General features: G+C 36.2%; 1 protein-coding gene across 1 annotated transcript in view; it reads right to left on the bottom strand.

Moving 5' to 3' along the window:
• Window positions 1-988: 988 nt before the first annotated feature.
• ZNF804B (zinc finger protein 804B) overlaps window positions 989-13,460 on the bottom strand; it is a 103,918-nt gene continuing 91,446 nt past the window's right edge. The window contains exons 2-3 of the mRNA XM_061414377.1: window positions 13,173-13,303; window positions 989-5,458 (exon numbers count right to left, since the gene is read on the bottom strand). Of these exons, the coding sequence (XP_061270361.1) occupies window positions 1,795-5,355 (3,561 nt within the window). The 5' untranslated portion in view covers window positions 5,356-5,458; window positions 13,173-13,303 and the 3' untranslated portion in view covers window positions 989-1,794. The remainder of the gene's footprint in view (window positions 5,459-13,172; window positions 13,304-13,460) is intronic.

The raw sequence follows: 13,460 nt of genomic DNA, 5'->3' as shown, positions 1-13,460 counted from the left end.
TTTCCCCATTTTTTTCTATTTCTTTTAGATAAAATAGGATTTTTCACTGCCATACTCCAGTCAAAACTTCCATCCCACAAGTTTCTGGTGGTATCTAGGAAACTATGTCACTTCTTTATGCTAAAATTTTTTATTCAATTTATTCTCTATCTCTCCCTTACCAGCATCAATTGTTAGCAAGTGTTAAGGACTTAATCCTTCAACTTCATTTTTCCTCATCTGTACAGAGGAATGATAATATTGATCTCAAAATACATTTATGAAGATTAAATGAGATAATGAGGGTCTAGTGCTCAGCCTGACTCTCTTGATACACAGGAGAGTTTCTGTAAGGACAGCTCTCTTACCTGTGAAGCCAAGGCTGAGTAAGCCATCATTCTCATGTTTTAGTGATAAAGGAGTTTGCATCATCATACACACTGTGGTGATGGCTGATTACCTCCAGTTTTGTTTAATTTGAATCGCTCTGAAACCTGTGCTTGTGGGAGCTGTGTAGTCACACAAGTTTTCTATGCTTTTAAGAATATAAAACAATGAACTGAAGGGCCAGTCAGAAATATAGATGCAAGAAATGCAAATTCTGTGGGTCAGAAAGTATTTTGAATGAATGTTTAAAATTGTTTGCAAAATTACAGGAATGGTGACTTTATTCATAATTCACTGTATTTTATTAGTTTCTAATAAAATTGAACAAAACACACCAAATACTTTAAAGTTTTCTCAATAAATATCAGGTAAAACTTTTGACATTGTCAAACTTTTACCTCTGTATGTAATTGATATACATATGTTGGCTGAACACAGATTTCTGAGAATAAAGAAAACTTAATATTTTAATCCCAATAATATTTGAAAGTTTGACCAATGTATTAAAATATTATTCATAGTATATTTTAGTTTTATTTTGCATGATCAAATACTAAAGATTGCAAATATGTGTTTTCTTATACAAAAATTAAATATTCTTAACTTCAGATATTGGTGATTCTTACAATTACAAAATTCTCTTAACATAGAAGTGTGTGAAATGAAGATAACTCAATTTTCCACATAAACTCAGCCATACAATGTGGATAAGATTGTTTTGCATTGAAGAGTAATTTTTAATCTGAATTAGTTAGAAAATTTCTTGCCATCTCTCATTTCTTATGAAAATATAGTTTATATTGGTTGAAACAGATTACATTGATTGAAAGCTTAGTAAATAGTGAACCATAGGAACTATTTTTACCACATAATTAGCTTGTTTCACTGACCTTCTATTATTACCTGATGAATAAAAACAAATGTGCATTCATTCATTCATTCACTCACTCGTTCAATGAACACCTAGAAGATAGAGTATTATGTTCCATTTAATTTTTTTCATATTAATATGCCTAAATTTTTTGTTTTTTTACATTACATGAGAACTCATCCAAAAATACTCCTCTGCCTTTCTATCAAATTACTTTGCTGCTGCTGCTGCTGCTGCTAAGTCGCTTCAGTCGTGTCTGACTCTGTGCAACTCCATAGACGGCAGCCCACCAGGCTCCTCTGTCCCTGGGATTCTCCAGGCAAGAGTACCATTGCCTTCTCCGTCAAATGACTTTAAATTTGTCTAATTAATTTCAGCAAATTAAGAGATTCTTAAAATGCTTCTATTACAATATTGGCAATTCAGTTTACATTTCTATATTGGTCACATTTTGCATTGGGGTACCACTCTTTTAAATATAATAATAATCAGACCACTTTAAATACATCACTTTGTAGGTACTGACAATTTGTTTTATTTATCCAGAAGAAGGGCTTTTAGTTCAAGCGAGCTGACACATTTAAGGCCTCTTTCACTCCATTTAATGGTTGCATCTGACTGGAGCAAGAATGATGGCAAAGATCTTGACCTTGAAACACTGGTTGAATTAGAGGATTCAAGTGGATGATAGAAGTTGTAGCTGGGTTGAAGTGAGGGCCAAACAAGGTGGGGATAAATGCTGCAGGGGGCAAGGGCTGAAATGTTATGTGAGATGGGTGGAAGGGAGCAGTGGTGACTAAATGCAGGGGATGACCTGCTAAGAAAGTGGGGTGTGCAGGGATGATGGTTGGGGTCAAAGGTGAAAATGTGAATGGATTAAAACGTGGCTGGGAAAGAGGATGTAGATGAGCTATAGGAAGATGACTGCTATGGGCATTTATGGAAGCAGAAACAATATGCTGCAGGAATGTGTGGTGGATGGTGGTTATAGAAGCCTGCTGGTGACCTGGAACTGTCTGTACAGTGGAGGCCGAAGAAAAAGCGGTGGGCCCTGCAGCAGGCAAAACTCGAAGATGCTTTGATAGGAGCTGTTTCTGCATATGCTGCTGGGCTTGTAGCTGTAGGAGCTTATATTTATCTATTTCATCAGGAGAATATGTTATAGGCTGTTGAATTAATGGAGGAGAGAGAGATTTATGACACACTTCTAAGTCATCTGCTACTTTGTCATGCTTCTGCATAGTTCTGTCATAGTAAGAGTTTATATTCCCCTCTATCTGATTCATTTGCATGCTTCCATCCTGTAAGTCTAGATTCATATCGTTCTCTTTGGTCTCCATTGAATCAGTAATACCACTATATCTGTTAGATGGAAAAGCACCAGGGAAACCATTTGGTACTGGGTCACAGCTTTGAATAGAAGGTTGGACTTCACTAATTAATGATTTTGGTTGTTCTTTTGTTGTTGGGTTCTTTTTCATGTTTGGTGAGTGAGATTCTGCTACTACATGAATTATATCTTTAGAAAAATGATTATCACAATCAGTGCCCACTAAAACAGTAAAATCATTTGTCGGGGAACTTTTGACTTTGTTTTTATCAATAGTTCTTTGCATCGCACTGCCTTTATCCTTTCTTCTTCTGCCTTTGTTTGGTGTTTTTTCAGGCAAAGGCAATGAAGGTCTGTTACAGCCTTGTGGCGTAAATGGAATTACACATTGGATTTGTGGAAGAGTCTCTGATTCATTTTTACAGCTGTTTGATGAGATCTCAAACTGAATTGATTGTTCCTGACATTTCTTGGCTTGTACTCTTTCTAAAAGGCTTTTGGCTGTCAGGGAGGTCCTCTCTCCTTCTATAGGGTTCAACTCTGTGGTATCTGAAGGACTTCTTGAACAGTTCCTTAGAAGGTAGCTGATATTCCCAGAGTTACATTGCATGGGTTTTACTTTTCCCAGATCACAAATATGAGGGCTGTCCAAAGACTGTTGATTCATTTTACTTTTATTTAAGTAATACATTTTCTCTCTTGAGTGAGAGCCCAATCTGCTGTGCTGAGGTCCCTGGCAATTAGGTGGATTTTCACTGTTTCCAGCACAAAAAACCTGTGAGCTAAAATCACACTGGGTGATTCTTTTGGATTTTTGCCCTGAAAATTGTTGATTTTTGCCCAGTTTATGTTTTTCTCTGCAATAACCATAAGCATGTTTTGAATATTTTTCGTTTTTAATTGATTCCCACAATTTGCAGCTCCTGCCTCTCTCGGTTTCAGACTGTGGGCAGTCACTCTTTGCTAGCTCCTCAGACAAGCAGAAACAGCTGTGCTTTCGGCGTTTCCGTTTGTGTCTTTCAACTGAGTTATGCTCTCGCTTGCAAAAGTAGAGCAAATTACCTCTATCATGTCCACTGGACCCATAATTGGAATGAGAACGTCTCAAGCTGGATGTACTGACATGGGATGTGTCTGAAGGGCTAGAACATCTATTCAGAGACACCTTCGGAGAACTTATCTTGTAACTTGCTCTTCCACATCCAGAAACCCCGCTGGTTGTACTGATGTAGTTACTATTCAAAATTACACTGAAATCCTTCCCATGGTCACTGTGATCCCTTATTGTGTAAGGACTAGACTTCCAGGTGAACTGATTCACTTCTTCAACATCCAGATGAGGATCACAAGAAATCAGTTTATGTTTTTTCGTCCTAGAGGTGCAAGGAGAAAAAGATAGGCCCTTATTTGCATCATTTAAAATTACCCTTTGACAGCTTTGCCAATGGGCCCTTGAAGGTTCTTGAAGTTCATTACCACCATTTTTATTGTTTCCTACACAATTCTTTAGAGAGATATCAAGGTAAGCAGGCACTTCAGGATTTTTCATTTCCAAATCGCTTGCACTAAAATTGCGTTCACTCATACTGGACTCAGAATTGTTGCCGCCCAAATTATATTTCCTCTGGAAATTTTCCCAATCTGGATTAGCTATCTTCATCTTTGGTTTCAGAGACCGATTATCTTCTTGGATCAATTTTTGTTGGTCTTTAATTAAACCTGAGACTTGATTCTCCATTGTAGTCTTCATTTCTGAGGCCTCTTTCTGCAATTCTGTTTTTAAATCCTCTGGATCACGGCCATCCTTTGTGTTTCGAGAAAGCTTAAAATCAAAATATAATGGGTTGCAGCCATAAGAGATACAGGGCTCTGTTTTTGTAAAGAGAAGAAGTTCTGTTGGCCATTGGAGAGTGGTATGGCCATCCTTGCTTTTTACGTGGAGAAAAGGCAATGCTTTGGACTTCACATCATGGGGATATGCTTCTCTTATAAAACTTTGTGCATTTCTGCTAACTCTTTCTGTTTTATCTAATGATTTTTCTCTCTTCTGTTTTCTGGAGTTGGGATTCAGATGAACTGAACTGCTTTGTTCGCTTGGCTCTATTGATGAAATCTCACCCAGACATCCAAACACCCTGGCATCACTATGCTTGTAAATGTTTGTTGGGCTAGAGGAAACATTGGCTTGGCATGAGTGACTAATGTGGTTTTCTGAAGTGTTCTTCAATGTATTTCTGGTTTCCTTTGCTCTGCTTGAAGGAGTAAAATCCACATCTGAAAGATGAATGTTAGACTTACTGAATGAAGCATGAATGCCAATCGAATTTTCCAGCATTTCATCAACAAAGTCATTCTTGTCTTGCAAAATTTGAGAGTTTATGGGGAGGGTATTGTGTAAAATACTTTCCAGATGGTTTGATGAGATGTTTATATCTTTTTCCTTAGTGAGATGTGTATCTTCATTTGCAAACCTGCAACACATGCATTTCTCTGCAGTTGATTTTGTCTTATAGATGGGTGACTTGTTACAATCGTGGGTTTCTTCTGTGTTCTCACTGAAAACTGATGCTGAAGATTCTAATTTTAGATGCACTTTTTTGGAAAAAGAAAATGACACTCCCGTCCTTTGATTTGCATTGCTGAGATCTGAGGATGTTTGTGGTACCCTATTTCCAAACAAACGACGTCGGTCTGTTTGCAACTGGTGTCGATTTGCTGTGGTGGACCGCTGCTTATCGGCAATGCTTCTGGAGAGATTTTTTCCTTTAAGGAGAAGAGCATTCTTCATGCACGATACCTTTCTGCCATTCTTAACTGGGAAAATTCCTTGCTGAAGTTGTTTTTCTATAGGTACTTTGGAGGCTTTGTATGCTGGTCCATTTTCAGAAACACTGCAAATAAAACAAATATTTAAATGATTAAGACATCAGATTTGAAATCTTATCTATATATGAACATTCATAGTGTATGATGATGGGTTCTGATACTATTTTTGAACTACATCTATTGCAGTACAACAATTTCACTGCATTTATGTAACTTAGTATCTCTATGTCTTACAGTAGCTATTTCTAAAATGCTTTGCTTAAGTCAGTTTTTTTGAAGTTAGCAAAAAGCAATAGCCGTGAATATCTTATGCTAGTGCTGCTAAAGAAAATAAAGCATTGTATTTACATCACAATATGTCCCCCAGAGACTACTAATTCTTTGGAATATAGATTTAACCTTATTTTGCAAAGAGTTTTCCAGTCAGTGCCTTCACCTAAATAGGAAAAAAAATGGAACTGAAAGTCACTCACAAAGCATAAATATATCTCTTTTATTCACTTTTTTAGTTTAAAGTTCAGTTCAGTTCAGTTCATTTGCTCAGTCATGTTTGACTCTTTGCGACCCCATGGATTGCAACAGGCCAGGCTTCCCTGTTCATCACCAACTCCCAGAGCTTCTCAAACTCATGTTCATTGAGTTGGTGATGCCAAGTTCAAGCACTATATAATTTTTGTTTCCTCAGTCTTAAAATCCCTTCATGTTTGTTTTCTTACAAAACAGGGTGATTAGTTCTGTCTTTATGACTTGTCACTAATTTGATCAATTCTAAGAAAGTAACACACATTTTTACATGCCACCTCAATGTCTTCAATTAGTCTAAAACCCTTTTTTTAGCTTCTTACTCGTCATAATATTTTCCTTGTAACTTTTTTGCATATATATGTTTTATCTTTTGACAGATTTTTAAAGATTATTTTTTTGAGCTTGACTAGCAATTCAATCAGAAACTGGAAAGGGTGATACATAAAATAGATGAAACTCTTTAGATTAAAATTTTCTCTAATGTTCTGTGAAACATCTACTACAAAACAAATCTTATTGCAGGGGAAACAATACAAATTGCATAATTGTGAGCTGGCTTTGTTTTCCTTTTTCTTGCTTTGAGCTGACTTGCTTTCAGCTGCTTTGCTTGTTGGTTTTGAGCTGGCTTTCTTTTCCTTTTTTATTTCCCTCCACATTTTTGGACATGCTTTGTTGGCTTTTTCCTATTTTAGATTTTTACTTCATTTTTATACAGTCATTTATTGCATGCGCAAATAGTACTAAAATAACAGATATCTTTTTCACATGTAGCATAACTTCTAATGGGGAGGAGTCCTTTCCTAGCCTTTGTTCTGACAAATTCTTTCTTATTGTTTTTACTTAACTATTTGATCAACTGCCATAGAACTCTGGTGTCCTGATATTCTTTGTGTTCACCAAATTTCATTGCTTTCCTTCACTGTCTTTATATGTTTAATATTACAGAAACATATTTAATTAGCCTACTTTTATTCATATTGAAACAAATCCACTTATGTATTTGCATGATTTTATAAACTTTCCTTTTTCTGTATACATAATATATTTTTATACTGATTTCAAACAATGAACTATGTATTATACATAATTTACATATATATATTTTATTATATATACATCGGAGAAGGCAATGGCACCCCACTCCAGTACTCTTGCCTGGAAAATCCCATGGATGGAAGAGCCTGGTAGGCTGCAGTCCATGGGGCCGCTAGGAGTCGGACACGACTGAGCAACTTCACTTTCACTTTTCACTTTCATACATTGGAGAAGGAAATGGTAACCCACTCCAGTGTTCTTGCCTGGAGAATCCCAGGGACGGGGGAGCCTGATGGGCTGCTATCTCTGGGGTCACACAGAGTCGGACACGACTGAAGCAACTTAGCAACAGCAGCATACATATACATATATGTGGGGCTTCCCTGATAGCTCAGTTGGTAAAGAATCCACCTGCAATGCAGGATACCCCAGTTTGATTCCTAGGTTGGGAAGATTCGCTGGAGAAGGGCTAGGCTACCCACTCCAGTATTCTTGGGCTTCCCTGGTGGCTCAGCTGGTAAAGAATCTGCCTGCAATGCAGGAGACTTGGGTTTGATCCCTGGGTTGGGAAGATCCCCTGGAGAAGGGAAAGGTTAGCCACTCCAGCATTCTGTCTGGAGAATTCCATGGGCTACAGTCCATGGGGTCACAAAGAGTTGGACACAACTGAGCAACTTTCACTTTCACACTCACACATACATATCAGTTCAGTTCAGTCGCTCAGTCGTGTCCGACTCTTTGAGACTCCAGGAATCCCAGCACTCCAGGCCTCCCTGTCCATCACCAACTCCCGGAGTTCACCCAAACTCATGTCCATCGAGTTGGTGATGTCATCCAGCCATCTCATCCTCCGTCGTCCGCTTCTCCTCCTGCCCCCAATCCCTCCCAGCATCCGAGTCTTTTCCAATGAGTCAACTCTTCACATGAGGTGGCCAAAGTATTGGAGTTTCAGCTTTAGCATCAGTCCTTCCAATGAACACCCAGGACTGATCTCCTTTAGGATGGACTGGTTGGATCTCCTTGCAACACCACACTTCAAAAGTATCAATTCTTCAGCACTCAGATTTCTTCACAGTCCAACTCTCACATCCATACATGACCATTGGAAAAACCATAGTCTTGACTAGACGGACCTTTGTTGGCAAAGTAATGTCTCTGCTTTTGAATATGCTATCTAGGTTGGTCATAACTTTCCTTCCAAGGAGTAAGCGTCTTTTAATTTCATGGCTGCAATCACCATCTGCAGTGATTTTGGAGCCCAGAAAAATAAAGTCTGACACTGTTTCCACTGTTTTCCCATCTATTTGCCATGAAGTGATGGGACCAGATGCCATGATCTTCGTTTTCTGAATGTAGAGCTTTAAGCCAACTTTTTCACTCTCCACTTTCACTTTCATCAAGAGGGTCTTTAGTTCCTCTTCATTTTCTGCCATAAGGGTGGTGTCATCTGCATATCTGAGGTTATTGATATTTATCCTGGCAATCTTGATTCCAGCTTGTGTTCTTCCAGCCCAGCGTTTCTCATGATGTACTCTGCATATAAGTTAAGTAAGCAGGGTGACAATATACAGCCTTGATGTACACCTTTTCCTATTTGGAACGAGTCTGTTGTTCCATGTCCAGTTCTAACTGTTGCTTCTGACCTGCATACAGATTTCTCAAGAGGAAGGTCAGGTGGTCTGGTATTCCCATCTCTTATAGAATTTTCCACAGTTTATTGTAATGCACACAGTCAAAGGCTTTGGCATAGTCAATAAAGCAGAAATAGATGTTTTTCTGGAACTCTCTTGCTTTTTTCCATGATCCAGCGGATGTTGGCAATTTGATCTCTGGTTCCTCTGCCTTTTCTAAAACCAGCTTGAACACTGGAAGTTCATGGTTCATGTATTGCTGAAGCCTGGCTTGGAGAATTTTGAGCATTACTTTACTAGAGTGTGAGATGAGTGCAATTATTCGGTAGTTTGAGCATTCTTTGGCATTGCCTTTCTTTGGGATTGGAATGAAAACTGACCTTTTCCAGTCCTGTGGCCACTGCTGAGTTTTCCAAATTTGCTGGCATGTTGAGTGCAGCACTTTCACAGCATCATCTTTCAGGATTTGAAATAGCTCTACTGGAATTCCCACCTCCACTAGCTTTGTTTGTAGTGATGCATTCTAAGGCCAACTTGACTTCACATTCCAGGATGTCTGGCTCTAGGTGAGTGATCACACCATTGTGATTATCTGGGTCATGAAGCTGGTTTTTGTACAGTTCGTCTGTGTATTCTTTCCACCTCTTTTTAATATCTTCTGCTTCTGTTAGATCCTTACCATTTCTGTCCTTTATCGAGCCCATCTTTGCATGAAATGTTCCCTTGGTATCTCTAATTTTCCTGAAGAGATCTCTATTCTTTCCCATTCTTTTGTTTTATGTATATGTATTTTGGTATACTTAATACATACAAATAATTATGTGTATATCTCACTTTACCAAGCTATAGTTACAAACTGATTTCTTTTGGTTAATTTTTGCCAGCATTTCTGGGAACTTTCAATTCAACTTCTTCAGCTTAGATACATTTTCTTCTCTGATTTATCTGATTATTGCCCCTCCCTGTCCTAGTATCTTATCCTAGAATTTATACATTAAATTTATTTGCTCTCATGATATGCTTGGGTCTTATTACTTATATTAATACTCTAGTTGTTTTAGTCTCTTGTTCAGAAAAAGAATTTGTTTTTAATTTCTATTTTATGGATTCAATATTTTTCAATGTCCAATCTGTTGTTTATTATATCCATATGGATTTTGTTTTACAAACAATAAATTTAGTCACCAGTTAATAATTTCAGATGGCTCTTTTTCCATGAATTAATAATGCCTGAAACTTTAGAGTTGTATTCTTGAATATTGTAGAAAACTAAATTTGGAAAAATTTTAAAGTGTCTGCTCCTTACTCCTTTAAAGTGTAACTATTTCATAATGAAAACTTTTCTCTTATTCATCACATTGATCTCCTTTCTTGAATTATTCCATTATGATCTAGATACTGAACTATTTTTTATATTCTCTTTTTCCTTAATAATGGTTTTGCTTATTATTCTGGCACTGTTTTGTGCATTTTCTTTCTTTACTTTATGTTAGTCTAAATATTCTTTTCTATATTGCTGTTTCAGTTCACCATTTATCTTTCTAATATGGGTAAATCTTCTTCCTTTTGTAGTATTCCAAATATGTTTAAACTTCTTTGCTCTTATATGTTACATTCTGCTCTTCTTGTCCTTATTCTGTTCTCACTTTACAATTCAATATACATTTATGATTATATTTTCACAATGTTAACATGTCATCCTTATTATTCATATCTATATCTTATATTTATGCTTTAAACTTTTTATCTCATTGTTTTATAAAATTTAATTTCCTATACCTTAAATCTAATTTATTTTTATTACTTTTGAAGACTCTAGTTTTCTATCTCTGTGATATTTTAAACTTTATTATTTTAATTCAAGTTTATACCTTGTGACATAATTAAAAGCTTAATCTTTGCTGTCATCCTCCCATTTACAATTTCACTCTCTCCTCTAGAATAATTTTTAGTTTATTTCTGTATTTTTACCTAATTATTTTTATTTATAATTTTGAAATGACATTAGTTACCCTTTAGTTCTTATTAATGGATTGTCCATTTCACTTGGTAACTCAACACATGCATAATTTAATTCTCTCCTGGGCAAAAAGTACACTTTTCAAATAGGAAGCAAAGCATATCAAAATAACATGATTTCTTTAAGTGATGTAATTTCCTAATGTTCCACATTATCCAGCTCTTATATAAAGAATGTCATACTCTCAGAAGCATGGTCACAACTTTTAAAACTTGAAAAAAAAATCCATATCAAGATGCATTAGACTTATACATAGTAGAAATTTATGAACAGAGTGAATCTCCTTCCTCTCCCAATAAGAGAATTAGTTTTACTGAAGAATCATGTTGTGTTGATCTACCTAAGAGGTCGCTAAGGTTGACTGCCCTTTATAAGATTCATTAACAATTTTCTGCCATCATTTCTTTTAATTAATCTTATTCAAATATTCTTACTACCTGTAAATTCACCTCTCATCTCCATAGGGTCATGGAAGAATTCTATTATCTATGTCATCTTACTCAGAAGCCCTCATTATGAGAACAAAGGACAAAGAAGGGTTATCCGAGGAGAAGTAACACAGATGACTTTTTTCCCTTGTCAATTCCGTTGCCAAAATGAAAATATTTAATAATGCTATGAACAGACCTCCCATAGAGCAAGCGGCTACTAATCTGAGAGAACAATTGTCTGGAGGGCAGATGGTGGGTAATAGAAAAAAAAAAAAAGAAGTAATTTTCCTAGTTCCAAGTTCTGGAAATTAGGAACAAGTATCTGGGAAGTTGAATACCTATCATTTCCTAACAATATGATCAGGTTGGGACCCAGAGAGCCTAACTACTCTATGGAAGAAAATGCCTAGTTTTGTTTTCATTTAGTTATTAAGATTTCCAAAGGCAGATCAACCCCAATAGAGTTTATCACTTATTTTAATTTTCAAGACACTTCCTAGATAATTCTGTATACTTAGAACTTTTAAATAAAAGCATCATCACCATCATTGTCCTACCATCAAGGCTCCTCTGATCCTTTGTCTACCTCTTCCAAAAGAAAATAAGGAATGAGTGAGGAGAAATGTAGAAATGTGACAACTTTCATAATAACAAAGGAATCAAAATTCTGTATATTAAGACTACTAGGATTTCTTTTTTGTTGTGTGACTTTAAAGAACCTACCTAAAGGGTCTGTCTACAGTGAGACTCGCCCTGCTTTTATAATTTGACTTTTTGTACTTCATAATTAATCACTCAGGAATTAACACATTCCCTCAATTATCTCCTGAATACGATCCTAATGACCATAAGACCTTTCCTTCTAAGCCCTGCTTTGACAAGATATACTGTCTGATATCTTATTGGCAATGTGTTTGATCTCTATTGTGTTGACAAGTAATAAGTTCAGTACCAGTTATGTGTCCTGTTTCTGTGATCGCATGTGCCCTAAAATCATGCATTTTTGTATTAACCTCACCTCTAGACACATGGTCTTCTAACCTTTATTATTTTTTTTCTTTATACTAAATTTCTCACTTATTTTTTCATATTACGTTTTTATAACTTTATAAGCAAATTAAAATATTCTAGTGACAAAAATACTTGAGAACTTGCAAGGTGAATGCTAACTGAAACAATTCAAAGTTGATCTTAAAAAATATTTTCTTAAAGTAAATATGAAATCTAATATTTTATGCTACTATAATTGAGTCATTCACTCCCAAGCTTACTGTATATTGTTTCTCATTTAAACAATAGGAGTTTAAATTTTGGCACAGAACTACAAATGTCACAATTCACCAGCTTGCTGTCAGCTACATTAATTAGCTACATTAGTGTTCTACATTATGATTCATATGAACACAAATCACAATCTGCAAATGTAATTGAGCTCCAGGTAACAATCTCCTTACTACAAAACATTCAGGAGTTCCGAGCTCATGTAAAACTGCTATTTTTCAGCTACAAGAATGTATCAGTGTAATACTTGTTACAATTATCAATTTAAATGGCACCATGTGGTAAATTTAACTGCATTAATTACATCTTGTTTGTCATACAGAGGATAGTGCCATTTATTCTAGTTTCAGGTGTGTACAGAGGAATGTACAGATTTATTTCCTCTCCCAGAAGATGCATTGTTACTTATGATTTTTTAAAAATTAACATTATAAGACAAAATAACTGTGAAGCACCATAGAGATACATAAGATACCTATAAATCACCTGGATACAATAAATGCCTGTATATTAGAATCATTCTTGGGTCGTTTCGTTAAAGAACACATTAACAATATTAGACAAGAAAAAACTCAGATGTCAAACTCATTAATTTATAACGCTTTAGCTATTAGGAATATGTACCTTCAGATGTATCTTTGATTAATTATATTTGTTTACAATGTTTAGAGAACCAAAAAAATATATCATTGAAATTTCCTGAGAAGCTGAAGAGGGTTTTGAACAACCTGCTGCTGCTGCTAAGTCACTTCAGTCGTGTCCGACTCTGTGCAACCCCATAGATGGCAGCCCACCAGGCTCCTCCGTCCCTGGGATTCTCCAGGCAAGAACAACCTGAGGCACCTTGAATTCTTACCATTCAGACTGTTGCCTTAACTCAGCCAGCTGATGAAGTCGCTTAAGTGCTTTTTCTTGTTTCTTTTCATCTTTCCATGACTTGGAAGCTACATTTCGAGCAAATTCACGTTGCTTTAATTCTTTCAGTCTCTGTGGACAAAGAAGCAAAACAGAAAGGACGCTATGAATAAGTAATATATCTTTTTCCATCCAAAAGCTTCATTATTAAACTCGGTCCAGGATACAGGGTGACTTTCTGGATAGGGAAGCACCTTTTCCATCAATTCTCTTCTCTGCTCCAAGATCA

Source organism: Bos javanicus, chromosome 4 (assembly GCF_032452875.1).
Source record: "Bos javanicus breed banteng chromosome 4, ARS-OSU_banteng_1.0, whole genome shotgun sequence".
Taxonomy (NCBI): Eukaryota; Metazoa; Chordata; class Mammalia; order Artiodactyla; family Bovidae; genus Bos; species Bos javanicus.
Note: the sequence above shows the minus strand (reverse complement) of the source record. Positions and strands in the feature narration are given on the sequence as shown.